Source organism: Bufo bufo, chromosome 4 (assembly GCF_905171765.1).
Source record: "Bufo bufo chromosome 4, aBufBuf1.1, whole genome shotgun sequence".
Lineage (NCBI taxonomy): Eukaryota > Metazoa > Chordata > Amphibia > Anura > Bufonidae > Bufo > Bufo bufo.
The window spans coordinates 233,707,843-233,730,808 of NC_053392.1; the positions used below are offsets into that span (position 1 = coordinate 233,707,843).

At 42.4% G+C, this 22,966-nt stretch overlaps 1 protein-coding gene across 2 annotated transcripts in view; it reads right to left on the reverse strand.

Annotated features, from left to right (window-relative positions):
• LOC120997979 (interleukin 1 receptor accessory protein) overlaps positions 1 to 22,966 on the reverse strand; it is a 281,900-nt gene that overhangs the window by 61,264 nt on the left and 197,670 nt on the right. For both annotated transcript variants that reach the window (XM_040428369.1, XM_040428368.1), the window contains 2 exons: positions 20,230 to 20,419; positions 10,681 to 10,846 (listed from right to left, as the gene is read on the reverse strand). In XM_040428369.1, the coding sequence (XP_040284303.1) occupies positions 10,681 to 10,846; positions 20,230 to 20,419 (356 nt within the window). The remainder of the gene's footprint in view (positions 1 to 10,680; positions 10,847 to 20,229; positions 20,420 to 22,966) is intronic.

Here is a 22,966-nt window from a genome sequence, read left to right on the forward strand (position 1 = left end):
GCAGATTTTGCAGGACTGTTTTTTTTACACCATGTACCCTTTCAAGCCCCCTGATGCACCCCTAGAGTAGAAACTCCATAAAAGTGACCCCATCTAGGAAACTACGGGATAAGGTGGTTGTTGTTTTGGGACTATTTTAGGGGTAAATATGATTTTTGGTTGCTCTATATTACACTTTCTTGAGGCAAGGTAACAAAAAATTTAAATTCTAAAATTGTTTCTACATTCGCTATTTAGTTTTGTGGAACACCTAAAGGGTTAACAAAGTTTGTAAAGTAACTTTTGAATACCTTGAGGGGTGTAGTTTCTTAGATGGGGTCACTTTTTTGGAGTTTCTAGTCTAGGCTACATCAGGGGGGGCTTCTAATGGGACATGGTGTAAAAAGAAACAGTCCATCAAAATCTGCCTTCCAGAAACCATATGGAGTTCCCTTCGTTCTATGCCCTGCCATGTGGCTATATAGCCATTTACGACCACATATGGGGTGTTTCTGCAAACTACAGAATCAGGGCCATAAATATTTAGTTTTGTTTGGCTGTTAACCCTTGCTTTATTACCGGAAAAAAGGATTCAAATGGAAATTTTGCCCAAAAATGGGTGTTTTGGCACAGTTTGGCAGAGTTAAAAAACTCTGTTCATCCGAGGGGTTTGGTCAAATGTTATTTCTATAGGGCAGATTCTTACGGACGCGGCGATACCTACCGTATTTATCGGCGTATAACACACACTTTTTCCCCCTGAAAATAGGGGGCAAATGATGTATGCGTGTTATACGCCGATATAATGTTAAGAAGCCATGTTTTTACAGTATTAACAAGTACCGTATACACCATATACACCGCCGATATAATCTACATACCGCACAGCAGCGAGTGGATCAGCAGCAGCGTGTGGAGTGTGAGTAACGGCAATCAGTAGGCAACGGCAAGCCCAGGCAACCCGCGCCTTCCTCACGTCTAATTCTCGCGGCCGTCGGAGCGTAACCACGGTAACGCTCTGCACTGCGAGAGTTTGCTGTCTGAGGCAGGAGAACTTGTACCCGTCAGGTACAAGTAAAGTAGTGAAGTAAACTGGAGTGGGGTTTTCTGTACGGCGTAACAACTTAACGAATTAACAACTTACGGTATTAACAGATAAAATATATGGTAATTATAAAATAATTATACAAAGTGCTAACATTATTTACCTTATAAGTGGTAATAATATTAATAAAAAAAAGTTCTGAGCTACCCTTATTTTGCTTCAAAGTTCTTTATTTGAAATTTAAATTTTTTTCCTGAAATTTCCCTCTTAAAATGAAGGTGCGTGTTATACGCCTGTGCGTGTTATACGCCGATAAATACGGTAATATGTCTACATTTTTAAATTTATTTGGATTTTACACTATATTATCATTTTAGGAACCAAAAGAAATATTTTAGTATCTCCATAGCCTGGGAGCTATAGTTATTTTTTTTTTGTTGGGCGACTAATGTAGGGGCTCATTTTTTGTGGGATGAGATGGCGGTTTTATAGGCACTAATTGGGGGTGCATATGACATTTTGATCGCTCGCTATTACACTTTTTCTGATGTTAGGTGACAAAAAAATTGCTTTTTTTACACGTTTTTTTTTTTAACGCTGTTCATCTGGGGGGGTTGGGTTAAATGTTATTTTTATAGAGACGATTTTTACGGACGCGACGATGCCCAATATGTATGGCTCTCAGACTTTGGAGACACTAAGCAGGCATCCTAAAACTGCGGCCCTCCAGATGTTGTAAAACTACAATTCCCACCATGCCCTGCTGATGGCTGTAGGTTCTCTGGGCATGCTGGGAGTTATAGTTTTATAACATCTGGAGGGCCGCAGTTTGAGGATGCCTGCACTAAAACTAATATTTTTTTTGGGGAAAAAAATTGTTTCCGTGTCTCCAAAGTCTGAGAGCCATAGTTTTTTATGTTCTCTAGGGCAGTGTTTCCCAACCAGTGTGCCTCCAGCTGTTGCAAAACTACAACTCCCAGCATGCCCGGACAGCCTTTGGCTGTGCGAGCATGCTGGGAGTTGTAGTTTTGCAACAGCTGGAGGCACACTGGTTGGGAAACACTGCTCTAGGGGACTGTTGGGGATTATATAAATTTAGTACTCCATGGAAGTGTGATACTCCCTGAAGCAATCCATAACGCAGAGGCCCGGATGATCGGGGCAAGTGTCACACTGAGTGGTGGTGTCCTTCCGTATCCCCCTCTTGTGACACACTCTGCATCTTTTTTGGGTTCGTCCCTTCTTTCCAGTATGGGGGACCACACCTAGCAAATGTTGGCCAGGGACGATCCGGGCGCCTCCAATTCCCGAGGTACTCCGGCCTGCTCTTTCCCAGTCCGAAAAGATCAGGTCTTTGAGGACTGCCTCATAGAATTGGAGGAATGTCCCTGTGCTGCCAGCGCTTCGGGATAGTACAAAAGAGTTGTACAAGGCAACCTGTACCAAGTAGACCGCAACTTTTTTGTACCATGCCCGGGTTTTGCGCATGGCATTATATGGCTTGAGGTCTTGATCAGAGAGATCAACTCCTCCCATATACCAATTGTAGTCGACGATACAATCGGGCTTGAGGACCGTTGCCGCGGTACCTCGCACAGGGACAGGGGTGGTGCTGTTACCATGGATTGTGGACAGCATAAGGACATCCCTCTTGTCCTTATACCTGACCAGCAACAGGTTTCCACTGGTAAAGGCACGGGTCTCACCCCTGGGGATAGGTACCTGGAAAGGGTGGGCAGGGAGGCCGCATTGATTTTTCCGCACGGTCCCACAATCGAACGTGGATCTGGCGGCAAGGGACCTGAACAAGGGAATGCTGGTATAAAAGTTGTCCACGTACAAGTGGTAACCCTTATCCAGCAGTGGGTACATAAGGTCCCACACGAGTTTCCCGCTAACACCCAGAGTGGGGGGACATTCTGGGGGTTGAATACGGGAATCTCGCCCCTCGTACACACGAAATTTGTAAGTGTACCCTGAGGTACTCTCACAAATTTTGCATAGCTTCACGCCATACCTCGCCCGCTTTGTGGGAAAGTATTGGCGGAAACTGAGTCTCCCCTTGAACGCAACGAGAGACTCTTCAACCGCGACCTCCCTTCCAGGTATGTAGGCCTGCTCAAATTTGATCTTATACAGACGGTCATGGGCAGGATCACCTCGGGGGGGACATGCTGCATTATCGGAATAATGCAGACATTTCCGGATGGCCTCAAACCGGGGACGTGTCATGACCATACTGTAGAGTGGGGTCTGGTAGAGGACGTCCCCACTCCAGTATTGCCTGACACTGGGTTTTTGCACTAGACCCATATGCAGCACGAGGCCCCAAAATGTCCTCATCTCGGCTGCACTGACCGGCGTCCAGCCACCGGGTCTAGCCAAAAATGAGCCTGGGTGCTGAGCAACGAACTGTTGGGCGTACAGGTTCGTCTGCTCCACCATCAGATTCACAAATGGGCTACTGAAAAAAAAAACTAAAAAAGTCAATTTCAGTAAACCCCACTGTGGGAATCTGGATTCCTGGATTGCCAGCAAAATCCAGAATCTCGGGCTCAAAGTCCACTGGGGGACACCAGCTAAGTTCATCGGCAGGGGGCTCCGGTGGGCTTATTTGGTGGGCCGGGAAACCAGTACGAACCCCAGGGCGGCTCGTACTAGGGTGGGCCACAGGATCCCTAGCATGTGCGGCCCCTGGCTCCGCCTGGCGGCGTCTCCGCCGCCTTGGGGGCTCATCGTCATCAGATGATGATGAGGAGGATGCGGATGACAAAAGGAACATGGGGTCATCCTCATCCTCACTGGGGCTCTCTGAGTCGGAGGCAATCTGGGCGTATGCCTCCTCGGCCGAGAACATCCGGCGGGCCATGGGTATGTGTGTGTGCGTGTGTATGTGCGTGTGTGTGGGGGCACGGGTGTTCGCGTACTAAACATCCAAGCAAAAAAATGGGCAAGTGTTAGAAAAATAAAAAAAATAAAAAGTTCAAACTTGCTGATCAGCGGTACAACGCTGATCAGCGGTGGGGCGGGCGATGCGCTAAACAGTGGCCGGAAGCTAAGAGTGCCGGCCAGTCAGCGCACGCAGAAAAAAAAAATAAGTGTGGTGGGGGGGCTGGTGGTGAGGGGGCTGGTGGTGAGGGGGCAAGTGGCAGGGAGGGGTCTGGGGTCGGAAAGCTGAAACAAAGAAAGTTTAGAATAAAAGTGCTTTTTTTTTTCCCCTAACTAACTTTTCCCTTCTATCCCTGCCTAACGGTGCCTCTCCCTCACTGACCCTAACCTACCTGGAGGGCGATGGGTGCAGAAGGGTGATGGATTACGATTAGAGGGACTCAGGAGCTGGACGGTGCTGCAGGGTGCTCGTGCAGAACAGGAAGAGGAGGGGAGAGAGGAGCGCAGTAAGTTTGAATCTCGCGCCTCTCTCCCCTGCACCAATCAGCACCCTGGACAGCAGCATTTAGCACCAGGGCCAGCACCGCCTCTTCAAATCTTCGGACTGTGATTGGTGGTGTATAATCACGCCACCGATCGCAGTCTTTTTCCGGTTCATCGGGTCACCGGAGACCCGAATGGACCGGAAACGCAGAAAACCGCAGGTCTGAATTGACCTGCGGTTTTCTGCGATCGCCGATACGCCGATACTGAATGATTTCAGCCGGCATCCTGTTCCAATTAACACCCGCGGCGCCGGAATCGCGATTTAAAGCCATGAGGTACCGGTACGTCATGGGTCTTTAAGGACTCGGGAAACATGCCATACCGGTACGTCATGCGTCCCTAAGGGGTTAAATGATACCTTGTGCCTTGTGAAAGTCAGTAGCGGTGCTCTAAAGAAAAAAAGACTTTTACGGTTAATGTAGATCAGGGCTTCAGTGCACAAGGGGCCAGCCAGTACTGGAAAACTGAGGTGCATGGAGGGGCTAGTGCACTGAAGTCTTCATTTGCATAAAGAATAAAAGCTTTTTTTTCTTCTTGGGAATGCCACAATTGATTTCACAATGCATGGTTTAATAGGGTGTTCTTAAAGCTCGTAGTGACAGCAGCCATACCAGACTCTACAGCCCACAAATTCTACCCAAAGCCTCCTAATCTTCCCCCACTGCACTCCACCTATACACAGCAACTATGTAAGCAGTGCCACACATACCACTTAGGCTGGGTTCACATTACATTACGTTTAACATACTGTATACAAAAAAACCATATGTTAAATAGATACAGCCAACGGATGCCATAGAGTGGCATCCATCATCATAGAGTTCCATTTATTAAAAAAAAAAGTATCCATTAACTTATACGTTTTTAAACCAGGCTCTACAGAATGGAAAAGTGTAGTGTACTATTTTTTTTTAAGAGTATACTTTAAACGTAGGGCAAAAACGTGATGTGAAACCAGCCTGAACTAAATGCTACTGCCCTGTTCAGAATCATCTCCTTCTAGCTAACCCATTAATATAAGAAAGGTATATTAGTTTTGTGCTTAATTATCTTCAGTCTTTCTGCTTTTGGGAGGGTGGTGACATTATGGAGCCTTCAAAGCTAATTACCAGTTTTCCATAGAGTTATGGTTTCACATACAATATTTTCAACTTACAATGGCACCCTGAAACCAATTAATATTGTTTGTTGAGAGAACACGGTGTCCATTGATATCTCTGCTTGCTTACAAGAATACAACACTAATGATCAGCACTTTAACCTATGCAGCTTAAACAGTTTACTTTAATGATTTATAAACTATTTTCGACAAGTAAACACTCAGGTAGGCTGAATGCTAGCGAATAAAACCATATTCTCTATTGTTCGGTTACACAATCCTCGTAGCCAAAATAAATTGGTAAAATTTATATATATATATAGTGTGACACAGTGAAGGGTCAGTTAGTAGATGGGAGGTATTTTCCCCCCAGCATATGCTGCAGAGACCGATTGCAGCAAGGTGAGGTCAAGCAACGGGCTGGATTTCACTTGCTGGTCTGGGATTTGCGGACGCCCAACTCTCATTAAAGGCAGCTAAAGTGTGGGATAAAGCTCTCTGTGTTAAGGTATGAGGCTTGTGCTTGGATGAATGCTTGCGACCTGTTTGGGGAAGACAGGTCGACTAAATCCTGGGCTTAAACTTTGGTGTGGACCTCTTTGCAAAGTGCATATATACACTCACCTAAAGAATTATTAGGAACACCATACTAATACGGTGTTGGACCCCCTTTTGCCTTCAGAACTGCCTTAATTCTACGTGGCATTGATTCCACAAGGTGCTGATAGCATTCTTTAAAAATGTTGGCCCATATTGATAGGATAGCATCTTGCAGTTGATGGAGATTTGCTGGATGCACATCCAGGGCACGAAGCTCCCGTTCCACCACATCCCAAAGATGCTCTATTGGGTTGAGATCTGGTGACTGTGGGGGCCATTTTAGTACAGTGAACTCATTGTCATGATCAAGAAACCAATTTGAAATTATTCGAGCTTTGTGACATGGTGCATTATCCTGCTGGAAGTAGCCATCAGAGGATGGGTACATGGTGGTCATGAAGGGATGGACATGGTCAGAAACAATGCTCAGGTAGCCCATGGCATTTAAACGATGCCCAATTGGCACTAAGGGGCCTAAAGTGTGCCCAGAAAACATCCCCCACACCATTACACCACCACCACCAGCCTGCACAGTGGTAACAAGGCATGATGGATACATGTTCTCATTCTGTTTACGTCAAATTTGGACTCTACCATTTGAATGTCTCAACAGAAATCGAGACTCATCAGACCAGGCAACATTTTTCCAGTCTTCAACAGTCCAATTTTGGTGAGCTTGTGCAAATTGTAGCCTCTTTTTCCTATTTGTAGTGGAGATGAGTGGTACCCGGAGGGGTCTTCTGCTGTTGTAGCCCATCCGCCTCAAGGTTGTGCGTGTTGTGGCTTCACAAATGCTTTGCTGCAAACCTCGGTTGTAACGAGTGGTTATTTCAGTCAACGTTGCTCTTCTATCAGCTTGAATCAGTCGGCCCATTCTCCTCTGACCTCTAGCATCCACAAGGCATTTTCACCCACAGGACTGCCGCATACTGGATGTTTTTCCCTTTTCACACCATTCTTTGCAAACCCTAGAAATGGTTGTGCGTGAAAATCCCAGTAACTGAGCAGATTGTGAAATACACAGACCGGCCCGTCTGGCACCAACAACCATGCCACGCTCAAAATTGCTTAAATCACCTTTCTTTCCCATTCTGACATTCAGTTTGGAGTTCAGGAGATTGTCTTGACCAGGACCACACCCCTAAATGCATTGAAGCAACTGCCATGTGATTGGTTGACTAGATAATTGCATTAATGAGAAATAGAACAGGTGTTCCTAATAATTCTTTAGGTGAGTGTATATTAGAACAGTGGTCCTCAACTCCAGTCCTCAGGGCCCACCTACCAGTCATGTTTTCAGGATTTCCTTAGTATTGGGCAGCTGATATAATTACTGTCCATCCATCAGGATTTACCACAGGTATTCATTCTGTGGGATACTCCTAAATCCTGACCGGCAAGTGGGCCCTGAGGACTGGAGTTGGGGAACCCTGTATTAGAAGACAATGGCAGCACAGCAGACTAAATATAAATATGGTGGTGCAAGCCAATGGATCTGGCAATAAATCCAGGACAATATAAGAAGAAAAAAATGGCAGCACTTTCACAATGAGTAAAAACAAAAACACTTTATTCACACATACAGCTTGAGAAAGGCTCTACGGATGAGCTGAAACATTGTGACCACATGGGTGAATAAAGTGTTTTTCTTTTCACTCATTTTTTTTGTGACAGTGCTGCCATTTTTTCTTCTTTTACACACACACACACACACACACACACACACACACATATATATATACACACACACACATACAGAGCAAGTAAAAATTATTTGCTGGGGTATTCAGATATTTCATTTTCCCTTTCATTTCTGAAATAAGGGTGTTCTGAGAGTTTTGACTCATCGTGTGTGTGTATGTATACATATATATACACACACACACTAGCAGAATGACCCGGCTTTGCACGGGTATATTTCATCTAATGTTTCTGTGTGTCGTTAGACAGTATCTCCCATAAGAGTGACCTCTACAGCACCCCGCCCCCTAACAGTGAACTCCACAGCCCCCCACCCCTTAACACTCACCCCCCCAAAGTTCCCTGCCTCCTTAAATTGGGACCTCCACAGCAGCCCACCCCCTTAACTTTGGCCTCCATAAAGGCCCGCCCCCTTAACACTGACCTCCATAGCAGAGCGTCCCCTTAACTGTGACCTTCACCATTCCCTGCCCCCTTAACAGAGACCTCCACAGCGCCTGCCCCTTTAACAGTGACCTCCACAGTACGCCATCTTCTTAACAGTGATTTCCACAGTAACCCTCCCCCTTAACAGTGACCTCTAGAGTCCCCCGCCCCCCTAACAATAACCTCCACAGCAGCCCATCCTTTATTTGTGACCTCCACAGTACCTCGTCTCGTTAACAGTGATTTCCATAATAACCCACCCCCTTATATGGCTTTTCTCTGAGCATCTGACGACAATCCTCCAATCGAATTCCTTTTCTTACGGGGCATTATTGTCTTTAATTGACAGTATATAAAACCCCACATAATTAGTATACACTTAAGGTCATGTGAGTTACATCAGCTTTTACAACACCGTTGGCTAAGTGTCGCAATCTTAACTCACACATAAGCTGTCTTATACTAAGAAAGTCCTTCGTTGCCTATCGGAGCCAATCAGAGCTCATATTAATGACCTGTAGCAAAATAGAAACTGAGCTGTGATTGGTTGCTATATGCAACCTGATGAAAATCCAGGCTAACTGCCACAACAGCCAACAGACAATGGCTCCTGTAGTTTGGCGGTTAGGTTACTAAGCGTATTTTTGGGCAAATAATTGGAAAGTGCAAGGTGAAAATTTTCACTCAAAACATAGTCTATGACGTTCCCCGAGTCACAGGAGACGGCTGTGCAAAATTTTGTGATTGTTAATGCGACGGTGCGGATTCCTTTAGCAGACATACATACATACACTCAGCTTTATATACTAGATATACACACTGACGAGCAAAAGGGGTTAACAATATTTTGAACTTTGACCATCCACTACAGCTTCAAGTGTGAGACTACCATCATTTTATAAGCAATCATATCGGCTATCTCATACAAAATTGGACTTGCAGCTATTTAGCATATGATTAGTTATGCAGATTATTGTCATGTAGCTGCATTGTTACTGTTTTGCTCCTAAAATTAAAAATTTTATTTTTTTATTATTTTGTCAATCCATCTTTGGCTTTCAACACTGCCAGAATCACGGCATGCTCTTGATCAGTTTCAAGCAGGTCTCGACCAAAATCTTTTCCCGGGTCTCTTCTACACGTTCACAATGTTGGTGCATACTGGTTGACTCACTTGCGTACGAATACAGCTTTTTCTTCAACTCTACACACAAGTGTTCGATTGGGTTGAGGTCTGGGGACTGTGGGGGCCAATGCAGCAACTCTACTTCATTGTCATGGAACCATTTCTTTGCCAATCTCGAAGTATGCTTCGGGTGGTCGTCCTGCCTGAACACTATGTCGTCCCTTTTCATACCCATATTACTCAAATGTACAAAGTAACTTGTCTTGTAGGATACTCACATATAGCTCAGCATTGAGACCACCATCGATTGTGGTGAAGTATCCAATGCCTCTGGCTGTGAAACAACCCCCTATCATCAGGCTTCCTCCACCGAACTTGACAGTTCCTTCAATTTCTAGATCCATTAGCCCCCTTTTTCCCTTTTTTCTTCCAGACCCATTAGAGCCCAGTCTATTGACTTTCATCTCATCGCTCCAAATATCACCAGTTTCAGATATTCTACTGTCCACTATTCGTACTTTTTTACAAACTCGAGGCAACTCTTCTTATGATGATATTGAGGTTGAGGCTTATGAGCCACCTCCACTGCCGTGTTTGTCACGCCAGAACTTGTGATAAGCTGACTTGCTGACTCCGATATTTTGCCTGGACGTCCACCTTTTGGCTTTCAAATGGATGGACGGACTTTATTTTGTATTCTTCCAACTGTCATGAAACTCACATGATGCAGTTTGGCAATTTTCTTGGACGAGATACCACTATTGATCAACTGGAATATGCTGTTTCTCTTTTGTTGGGAAATCTTCTTTATGGCTGCTCCTGGATTCAAACCAGTGACCTTTCGCTTGGGAATCAACCTAATAACACACTGAGCTATTAGGGAATGTGAGAACAGATTGTAATTTGTAGTATGCAAGAGGAAAAAGATTGTTTCAGCACCAGGAGCAAAACAGTAACAATGCAGTTACATGACAAGAATCTGCATAACTAATCATATGCTAAATAGTTGCAAGTCCAATTTATGTATGAGATAGCCAAGATGATTATCTATAAAATAATGGTAGTCTCACATTCAAAGCTGTAGTGGATGGTGAGATATGGAACCTGAAAGTTCAAAACATTGTTACCCTTTTGCTCATCAGTGAATAGAGATAGATAACCCGAATTTCAAATAGTGAATTTTAGGTGTCAAAATTCAATTCTGCTACAACTATTCGACTACGTGGCAATAAATAATAACCATACTTTCTTCATATTGTATTTGCTTACCTATTGCTTTGACATACATTGTCCTAGTTAGATTATACTCTTTTCCGTTTTCCTCATATGACACAATACATGTATAGTTGCCCTCATACCGTTGCAACATATTCAAAAATTTCAAGTTGAGTCCGTCTGGGTCCCGATCAACAAACCCATCCACCAATTCACAGTGCTGAGAACAAAAGAACAAGAAGAACAATAAAATACACAATTCAAAAGCTGATATACCATCTTCCCCGTCTCAAGACACTTTAACTATACCAAATCTGCAGCAGTGTTGAAATTTAGCTGACTGTCTGGCTATTAAAAAGCATAACAAAGACTAACAGAGCATATACTACAGTCTACGAAAAGGACACAAGTAATACAAAGGGAGTTGAAATTGATATTTTACAGACAGCAGACCTAATAGTTAAGCCAAATGTAATTTTATTTTGTTTCAGACATTAGATTAGACATGAATGGACTGAGAGAAGATACCAATTGGATATGATTCCCACAAGAAAGTGTGACCTATGTGTAACATTTCCAAGATGGTCAGAATAATAAGCAGAATTAATCATGCAGCACACAGAAAATTATACTTTTATTGTATATTGGAAACATTTCCACTGGGAGATCTGCCTCATTTCCTCGACCTCTAGATTTTTGATTGGTGATTTTTAGTTACTGCTTTTCTAGCAATGGTACATGCTATATATTTTCCACAGTCCTGTAGTCACAATAAAAGTTGTGTTAGACAGAGAGAATTCACACAAACTGGTCTTCTAAGAAACTTCACAAAGGGTTATTAAAGAGGTTATCCCACAAAAATTATTTATCACCTATCCACAAGAGAGAGGATAAATAACGGCTCTTGGCATAACAACTTAGCTGCCCTTCACAACACTATGATGATGGGTAGTTTTCCTACACTGTGTATACAAAGAATGCTGCCAATCAGTGGTGGGGAGAGCTGAAAGCTCATGAATTTTGGGCCTCCTGGGCTTGTGCAGTGTATTGAGTTGATGGACCTGCTCAATACTGATTTTGACAAAATGACTTGGTCAGCTTAAGTGACTTAGAATTCTTATCAGAGTGTCTCCCTTTACTATATAGATGGCACATTCCCTTTAAGAAGGTTCAAAGATTATCTAAATGAGGGTTATTTTTAGGCTACTTTCACACTAGCGTTCGGGGCTCCGCTTGTGAGTTCCGTTTGAAGGCTCTCACAAGCGGCCCCGAACGGATCCGTCCAGCCCTAATGCATTCTGAGTGGATGCGGATCCGCTCAGAATGCATCAGTTTGGCTCCGTTTGTCCTCCGCTCAGCAGGCGGACCCCTGAACCCAGCTTGCAGCGTTCAGGTGTCCGACCGGCCGTGCGGAGGCAAACGGATCCGTCCAGACTTACAATGTAAGTCAATGGGGACGGATCCGTTTGAAGTTGACACAGTATGGCTCAATTTTCAAACGGATCCGTCCCCCATTGACTTTCAATGTAAAATCAAAACGGATCTGTTTGCATTATCATGAACAAAAAAAAAAAAATAATAATAATTTCTTTTTTTTTTTTGTTCATGGTAATGCAAACGGATCCGTTCTGAACGGATCCAAGCGTTTTCATTATAGGTGCGGATCCGTCTGTGCAGATACCAGACGGATCCGCACCAAACGCAGGTGTGAAAGTAGCCTTAGACAGGAGAAATTGAATAACCATGTATAAATATATAAAATGTCAATCTCTCACATGGTCTATTTATGCCCAGGAATGTGATCGCAACAAGGGGACATCCTCTACACCTAGAGGAAAGAAGGTTTCTGCTACAATATAGAAGAGGATTCTTTACTGACACTATAGAATTGTCTGCCAGGGGAGATGGTGATGGTGAACCCACTAAAAGAGTTCAAGAGGGGCCTGGATGTATTTCACCTTACTAGATTTCTGGAGATGGGTTGCTGATTTCCACCTAAAATTAGGAAATTTACTTTTGCTTCATTGGGCTTTTTTGGCCTTCCTCTGGACCAACACTGCATGGTAACAGTCTGAACTGGATGGACCTATACACTATGTTACTAATGTAATAAGTCGGATCCACACCTATAATGCAAACGCTTTTATCCGTTCAGAACGGATCCGTTTGCATTATTCTTTTAAAAAAAAGTCCGTCATTGAAAGTCAATGGGGGACAGATCCGTTTTCAATTGCACCATATTGTGTCAGTGAAAACTGATCCATCCCCATTGACTTACATTGTAAGTCAGGACGGATCGGTTTGGCTCCGTATCGTCAGGCGGACATCAAAACGCTGCAAGCAGCATTTTGGTGTCCGCCTTCAGAGCGGAATACAGGCGCAACGGAGCCAAACTGATGCATTACCCATTCAGATAAACTGATCCGTTTTGGGCCGCTTGTGATGATCTCACAAGCGGACCCAGAAACACCAGTGTGAAAGTAGCCTAAATTAAATGTTTATAAGAATAAATCATAATTATCCCTTATTTTTTTTTGTAACTTTAGAAAGATTCAGGGGCAAGTGTGCAACTCCTCCAGAATAGTACACACAGAAGTAATTGAGGAGTAGACAGCTCAGCTTATTCATCAATTTTTTTTGTCTTCCGTGTGAAGCACATGGAGCATGGAGATGAGCCTGCTGGGGTGAATATTCCTCTAGCTCTTCTTCTGTTCTCACTTTACATTAGTTATATTCTTGTCAGATGTAACATACCCTTTTATAATTCTCATTCTCCTCTCTGTCCCTAACTGTGCTGAGAAATACACAACCCCCAAACAAAGTGTATAATAATCCAGCACAGAAGACTACCATTACTAAATAAATAGACTTTGTAGATCAGACAAACACAAGGAAGACGTGAACAATGGGGCGTTGAAATTGCAGCTTATCTTGAATCTTATTTAAAACAACAAAAATATGGTCATGCAGCTTAATCTTCTTAGGTATTGTGATATTTGTCTTGACTGTTTGGAAAGATCATTTTTATGAATATCTAATGGTGTGAATAGATAAATGCTGTAAAAAAACTGCATGGGATATTGTTTAGAACATCAGTCCAAAATAGCAGCATGATGACAAGTCACCTCACCCAGCTACTGTCCCTAAAATTATTTACAATTTTATTATTGTGTTGTGCACAATGCAGGAATGGATTAACTCTTAATGACCATGTCTGAAAAGGCCCTTAATGACCAGACTCTTTTTCGTGATTTAGCTCATGTGCTGATTTGAGAGTCCTTGCTTTTTATTTGTCGGACTGTCAAATTAATTTTTGCAATGATAGAGATTTTTATTTATGTTTTTGGGAGATGTAGTTTTATTTTGAGAAAACTGTGCAAAATAAATAAAATAAAAAATTCAAACTATAGCTTTTTTTTAAATATGCAAACTGAGACCAAAATAAATTATTAAAATGGGTTCTCTTTGTCAGTTGTTTTGATTATATATACAGTCGTGGCCAAAATGTTTGAGAATTACATAAATATTGGAAATTGGAGAAGTTGCTGCTTAAGTTTTTATAATAGCAATTTGCATATACTCCAGAATGTTATGAAGAGTGATCAGATGAATTGCATAGTCCTTCTTTGCCATGAAAATTAACTTAATCCCAAAAAAACCTTTCCACTGCATTTCATTGCTGTCATTAAAGGACCTGCTGAGATCCTTTCAGTAATCGTCTTGTTAACTCAGGTGAGAATGTTGACGAGCACAAGGCTGGAGATCATTATGTCAGGCTGATTAGGTTAAAATGGCAGACTTGACATGTTAAAAGGAGGGTGATGCTTGAAATCATTGTTCTTCCATTGTTAACCATGGTGACCTGCAAAGAAACGCGTGCAGCCATCATTGCGTTGCATAAAAATGGCTTCACAGGCAAGGATATTGTGGCTACTAAGATTGCACCTCAATCAACAATTTATAGGATTATCAAGAACTTCAAGGAAAGAGGTTCAATTTTTGTTAAGAAGGCTTCAGGGCGTCCAAGAAAGTCCAGCAAGCGCCAGGATCGTCTCCTAAAGAGGATTCAGCTGCGGGATCGGAGTGCCACCAGTGCAGAGCTTTCTCAGGAATGGCAGCAGGCAGGTGTAAGCGCATCTGCACGCACAGTGAGGCGAAGACTTTTGGAAGATGGCCTGGTGTCAAGAAGGGCAGCAAAGAAGCCACTTCTCTAAAAAAAAAACACCAGGGACAGATTGATCTTCTCCAGAAAGTATGGGGAATGGACTGCTGAGGACTGGGGCAAAGTCATATTCTCCGATGAAGCCTCTTTCCGATTGTTTGGGGCATCTGGAAAAAGGCTTGTCCGGAGAAGAAAAGGTGAGCGCTACCATCAGTCCTGTGTCATGCCAACAGTAAAGCATCCTGAGACCATTCATTTGTGGGGTTGCTTCTCATCCAAGGGAGTGGCTCAGTCACAATTTTGCCCAAAAACACAGCCATGAATAAAGAATGGTACCAAAACACCCTCCAACAGCAACTTCTTCCAACAATCCAACAACAGTTTGGTGAAGAACAATGCATTTTCCAGCACGATGGAGCACCGTGCCATAAGGCAAAAGTGATAACTAAGTGGCTCGGGGACCAAAATGTTGACATTTTGGGACAATGGCCTGGAAACGCCCCAGATCTTAATCCCATTGAGAACTTGTGGTCCCTTAGTGTCAATTGGGCATCGTTTAAATGCCACGGGCTACCTGAGCATTGTTTCTGACCATGTCCATCCCTTCATGACCACTATGTACCCATCCTCTGATGGCTACTTCCAGCAGGATAATGCACCATGTCACAAAGCTCGAATCATTTCAAATTGGTTTCTTGAACATGACAGTGAGTTAACTGTACTAAAATGGCCCCCACAGTCACCAGATCTCAACCCAATAGAGCATCTTTGGGATGTGGTGGAACGGGAGCTTTGTGCCCTGGATGTGCATCCCTCAAATCTCCATCAACTGAAAGATGCTATCCTATCAATATGGGCCAACATTTCTAAAGAATGTTATCAGCACCTTGTTGAATCAATGCCACGTAGAATTAAGGCAGTTCTGAAGGCAAAAGGGGGTCCAACACCGTATTAGTATGGTGTTCCTAATAATTCTTTAGGTGAGTGTATATATATATACAGTATATATATACAGTGGGGGAAATAATTATTTGACCCCTCACTGATTTTGTAAGTTTGTCCAATGACAAAGAAATGAAAAGTCTCAGAACAGTATCATTTCAATGGTAGGTTTATTGTAACAGTGGCAGATAGCACATCAAAAGGAAAATCGAAAAAATAACTTTAAATAAAAGATAGCAACTGATTTGCATTTCATTGAGTGAAATAAGTATTTGAACCCTCTAACAAAAAAAGACTTAATACTTGGTGGAAAAACCCTTGTTTGCAAGCACAGAGGTCAAACGTTTCTTGTAATTGATGACCAAGTTTGCGCACATTTTAGGAGGAATGTTGGTCCACTCCTCTTTGCAGATCATCTCTAAATCCCTAAGGTTTCGAGGCTGTCTCTGTGCAACTCTGAGCTTGAGCTCCCTCCATAGGTTTTCGATTGGATTAAGGTCCGGAGACTGACTAGGCCACTCCATGACCTTAATGTGCTTCTTCTTGAGCCACTCCTTTGTTGCCTTTGCTGTATGTTTTGGGTCATTGTCGTGCTGGAACACCCATCCACGACCCATTTTCAGTTTCCTGGCAGAGGGAAGGAGGTTGTCGCTCAGGATTTCACGATACATGGCTCCGTCCATTTTCCCGTTTATGCGAATAAGTTGTCCTGTGCCCTTAGCAGAAAAACACCCCCAAAGCAAAATGTTTCCACCCCCATGCTTGACGGTGGGGACGGTGTTTTGGGGGTCATAGGCAGCATTTTTCTTCCTCCAAACACAGCGAGTTGAGTTAATGCCAAAGAGCTCTATTTTGGTCTCATCAGACCACAGCACCTTCTCCCAGTCACTCTCTGAATCATTCAGGTGTTCATTGGCAAACTTCAGACGGGCCTGCACATGTGCCTTCCTGAGCAGGGGGACCTTGCGAGCCCTGCAGGATTTTAATCCATTGCGGTGTAATGTGTTTCCAATGGTTTTCTTGGTGACTGTGGTCCCTGCTAATTTGAGGTCATTAACTAACTCCTCCCGTGTAGTTCTAGGATGCTTTTTCACCTTTCTCAGAACCATTGACACCCCACGAGGTGAGATCTTGCGTGGAGCCCCAGAGCGAGGTCGATTGATGGTCATTTTGTGCTCCTTCCATTTTCGAACAATCGCACCAACAGTTGTCACCTTCTCTCCCAGCTTCTTGCTAATGGTTTTGTAGCCCATTCCAGCCTTGTGCAGGTCTACAATTTTGTCTCTGACATCCTTGGACAGCTCTTTGGTCTTTCCCATGTTGGAGAGTTTGGAGTCTGCTTGATTGATTGATTCTGTGGACAGGTGTCTTTTATACAGGTGACTAGTTAAGACAGGTGTCCTTAATGAGGGTGACTAATTGAGTAGAAGTGTCTAACCACTCTGTGGGAGCCAGAACTCTTAATGGTTGGTAGGGGTTCAAATACTTATTTCACTCAATGAAATGCAAATCAGTTGCTATCTTTTATTTAAAGTTATTTTTTCGATTTTCCTTTTGATGTGCTATCTGCCACTGTTACAATAAACCTACCATTGAAATGATACTGTTCTGAGACTTTTCATTTCTTTGTCATTGGACAAACTTACAAAATCAGTGAGGGGTCAAATAATTATTTCCCCCACTGTATATATTATAAAGCTGAGTGTATGTATGTGTGTATGTCCGCTAAAGGAATCCGCACCGTTGCATTTACAATCGCATTTACGAAATTTGGCACACAGGTAACATCGGGAAGGTTTTAGAACTGGTCTCAGCTCTCTAGCAAGTACCGTTCCTGAGATATTCCCAAAAAATGCATTAGCCAATAGAAGCCTGGTCACATGGCCCTTATCAGCCAATAGAAGCTCGCAGGCCCTTAGTCTCCACATAAACACTGTGTAACTGCAGAGTGGGAGGGGGCGTGACCTAACAGGATCAGGGCGTGGCTTAGCAGGACCTGGGGGCAGGGTTTTTAAGTCCGTCTTTTGAGGGTGGCCTGAATGGCCACCCTACCTGCCCCCTTAACTGTGACCTCCACAGCACTCCACTCCCTTAACAGTGTCATCCACAGCACCCTTCCCCTTTAAAGCTGTAACAGTACAGCCTGGATTGCAGCGGCTCCCTGTGACTCCGCCCACTTACCTCCGGGCCTTAAATAGAAGACAGGTGCTAAGCTGGGTGTTCCACTAATGGAGTGCGCACCCTGCTAGCTCCATTGCATCTGAGGACTCTGTCCACATATCCAGACCTGGATCCCTAACAACATTGTGAAAGACTGCCTACCTACTTTCCACTGGCTTCCCCACTGCTGGCTTCCTAGCCAGGACCAACTAACTGCAAGTATATGCCTGTTACCTGCTCTGATTAAGGTCCTGGAACTCAGAGTGGGGTGGTTCCTGCTGGTGTGAGGCGATATTCCCAAACCAACTCTGAACTCAGGACATGCTATACTAACTCTGAACCTGCTGCATATTATATACTAAACCGAGGACATACTATACTAACTCTGAACCTGCTGCATATTATATACTAAACTGAGGACATACTATACTAACTCTGAACCTGCTGCATATTATATACTAAACTGAGGACATGCTATACTCACTCTGAACCTGCTGCATATTATATACTAAACTGAGGACATGCTATACTAAGTCTGAACCTGCTGCATATTATATACTAAACTGAGGACATGCTATACTCACTCTGAACCTACTGCATATTACATACTAAAACTGAGGACATGCTATACTAACTCTGAACCTACTGCATACTACATACTAAACTGAGGACATGCTATACTAACTCTAAACCTGCTGCATATTATATACTAAACTGAGGACATGCTATACTAACTCTGAACCTGCTGCATATTATATACTAAACTGAGGACATGCTATACTAACTCTGAACCTGCTGCATATTATATACTAAACTGAGGACATGCTATACTAACTCTGAACCTGCTGCATATTATATACTAAACTGTGGACATGCTATATACTAACCCTGAACCTATGGCATACTATATACTAAACTGAAGGCATACTATATACTAACTCTGAACTGTGCACAAGCTTATACTAACTTGTGACTCCTGTAATACTGGGGGACCTTCCTTTCCAGCAGTAACTAATTAGATGGATAGCGGTAAATGATTTTGTTACCCCAAACTCTCCGCCCAAGACTGAGAGAGACGCCTGGGGTACATACTGAGTAACCGCGAATCCCACATCCAAAAACAAGGGCGGTGGGATAATAGTGGATGTCCATTGCTTCCGCAGTTGAGATCCTAACTGATTAACTAGGTGCGTTACAAAAGCTGACCTACAGCAGTGAAGAAAAATGGCTGGGTTGTTATGGAAACCTGGTGTAAAACTGTGTGCAAGAAATCAACCTTTTGAATTTTTTGTGAAAGTGTTGCCACAGTCATGGCAACGTGCAAGCTGTAACATGACCCAATTTACTACATTAGTTGTGATTACTTTCTATGTAGGCAGCACTAGACTGTGATCGTTTACCATGTAAAGTTTTTTTGTGGCCAAAGATGACACGTGGCTCCAGCCTAATGCAGAGCTAAGATGCTACATCCCATGTTTGTTAAAGTGTACCTCCAGTTATAAACAAATTTTCTTAAATGAATAGTACAGGTGAATATAAGAAACTTTGTAATATATCTTATTAAAGAAGTATGCTTCCTCATGGGCTTTTCAGGCTGTTTTCTTTCTTCTTCCCTTCACGCTGCCTATTATCTTTAATATCACCCGTCTCCACCCTCACACACAAAAGTCTAGGAAGAGAGGAGGGATGACGAGGCTGCTGCGAGCTTGTAAATAATTTATTACCTCACTCTGAACAGTGGTGGAGCCTAATCTTACTAGATATAGAAAGTGGTAAGTGTAGCAGAGCTAAGAAAGTGCATTCTGTGTGTTTCTCATCCAGCAGCCTCTTCCTCCCTTAATTATCCATATACATTAATGTGAAAAGCAGCAAAGAGAACAGCAGCCTGATAATAGTGGAGAGACTCCATTTTCTTTAATAAGATATATTATAAAGTTTCTTATATTCACATGATCTATTCATTTATGAATTTATGTTTTATAATTGGAAGTATGAGTCTAACAACTTCATTATTCAAACTTTCTAGTTTGAATGTGAAGACAAAACTGATTTATGACTGTACCAAGTATGGTACAGACAGTTTAAGCTCCAGACAATGAAGTAATGACCTGTGGGACTTCCAGCACAATGTCAGAAAATTGAATTTTTCAATCTATTTTCTACAATGAAAATTCTCACTCATCAAATGTAAATATATATTAAAAAACAATTCTTACAAAAACCAAACACATATAATTTGGGAGCGTTACATGCTGGGCAGAAATAGAGTACAATGAATAATATACATGTTGGAGAAACTGAATAGGAACAATAATATATAGAATAGTAAATGTTCTTACCATGTACCAGTTCACAGTGGGAGTTACACCTGCTGGATAATAGTCCTCCGTGTCTGGACAATGCAATATAGAGGTTTCATCTAGAGGAAAAGAGAACACTTTTGCCACCTTGTCATTGCTAACACATGATTTTGGGTCTTTTTTCAGGACTTCTAATGGAAAAGCTATTTTGAGGCAAAAAGTGGTATTCCTAGGAGGTAAAGAAAAAGAAAACACCATATTAAGTTCAAGATGGATCTACACCAGCTTACATCTCTTTCCAGTTTAAACTGGAACACTGGAACACAGTTTAATAAAGTTTATAGACTACAGTATAAAAGCAATTCTTTTCTCTAAGGTACCTTGAAAATTAAAAACGGAATATCAAATCAATAAAAACCTATACAAGCTTATCAAATAGCAATAACAATTCCCTTTATTGCATTTGCTGAAAGTTTTGTAATCTTGAAGCTATGTCAAAACCTAGATTATACTTGACTCATGGGAATAACAGTAGCAAGCTGGTCTTAGCAAGGTGTGTATGAAGTACGGCTCCCTACTGAAATCTGTACAGTGAAAATAGGTCTTCAAATTCCTGAAAATAACAGAACAGTGAAGGATGATGCTAAAAAAAAAACACATTTCCAAGAAACTCAGATTACATTCCAGATGTATATTACGTGAAGAACTTAACAAAATCTTAATCACTGCGATTTGGCTCGTTTCAACATAAAATGTGCCAACGTCAGTCCCTCGGTTCCATTCAGTGTTTATCTGTGTGCTGTACATAACCCACATAATTGGTGTCTAGTTTACCAACTGTCGGCTCAGTAACAATTAACTCCCAGGAATCCCACAGCAGCCTAAGCTGTTGACTCACAATCACGCTGAACACTGTTCATAAGTATTCAGTGTCCTGACAGCGATGTACTTTTTTAAAATTATTTTCTGTACTCGATGGATGCTTATTTGGGATGAAATGCTGCACTTGTCTAACCAGGAAAACATTGTTTTGTCTAATGAGCATCACTAAAAAAGCTAACAAATGGCACTGCTTGATATATATATATATATACAGTTCATATAGGTTCTCACCTAATAATCACATAGCACATATTGTATAGTTTCTGGTTCTCAGCAGGACATTCACAAAACTAAATCTTCTTGTAATAGGAAAGCATGACCCAAGTCAGAATGTTTAAATCTGGTGTTGTACTACCGACATCATAGCACAGGGGCTCTGCCATTAACTTCTTCGTGAGGTCGTGATTTTCCATTTTTGCTTTTATTATTATGAATAAGGCATCTACAGGAATATACCCGTGATAAGCATAGTAGCTTCCAGCCTATCACCTCTAATAAACAGATTTCCTGATTTCAGCACTGGAAATGCAGCTTCCCCAGATGCCATGGTCAAAACTGATCACAGGGTCAATTGTCTGCGATTGGCGATACTGCCGATCCCAGACATTAGGCTCGGTTGTCTGCTGTGTGAAACAGCAAAAACCCAACGGCTATGGCGTCTGGTCTGCTCTCCATCAGGCACCTTCTTTTAAGTGCCAACATCCACCAAACATGTACGGAAGAAGTCATGAAGGGGTTAAAAGTACAGCAGTCACATGCTGGCCACTTGTAAACAAGGACATGAAAGACCTATATCCCCACATGATCGCAGTAGGAAAGGGAAGGGGGTGAGAGAATAGAAAAAAGATATTTTTTTTGTTGCTTTATAACATTTGCTGCTGCTTTTAAATATATCTTAGACACTGACTCTCACTCTAAATATTTTTAAAGGGGTTATCCCATGAAAATAATTTATCACCCATACACAATAGGATGATAAATGTCAGATGGACAGGGGTTTATTTAAATGGGAAACTTGAGGACTGCCTTACTCCTCGCAGTTTACTGCCCATCCTATACTACAGTGAATTCTTGTAATATCCCTGACATCTACTGTCAATTTATTGTGTAAATGAACAATATGGGAAGCTGGAACATAATTAAGAATTCTTGGATACTGAACAAATCATCTGTTTTTAAAAAGTAGCAGCTGATAAATCTGAAGTTAACGCTAATTAACATAGCTTACCAAGACGCCCACCTTCCCACCTACTTATCAAAACTGGAGTTGGTAGTTTAAAAATGCAATATGGTAAAAAAAAATTGAGCATAAAAGCCAGAATTCTGGAGTGCAGGGCTTGATAAAGTTTCATGTATTTAATTATATTTTAAATTTATTAGCTAATTATTGCTTTAGTTAGGAAATGTACACCAGTTTTGCCTCTATAGACAGTGCTGAAGGATGGGGTGAGGTTTATACGAGCTGCAATAAATCGGAAGTAATGAGCTGAAGACTACAGTAAATAAACTAATATGGTCTCCTGGAAGTGATGGACTACAGCTCCCTGTCACAAAGTAACAGGGCAGATGCATACAGAACCTTACATGAGTACTGTAGAGTGCTTCTATCCTGTCTTATCTAGGCATCCAGTTTTATAACAGAGCTTTGATAAGAAAGAATCAACACTAAAGGTGGATTTAGATGTGCAGATTATCGGGAACAAACTTTCCTGCGAATTCTCATTCAATTAGGGGAAACTGTCGTTTTTGCAGGCATCTAAATTATTGTTTCTGGACAGCAGATCATGCGGTTTAAACAGTGATCTTCCGGCCAGAAACAAAGCAGCTGCATGAGGATCAGCTATCACAATAGCGCTTCACCTCCACTTAACGAGCAGCTGACTGTCGAGAAGGA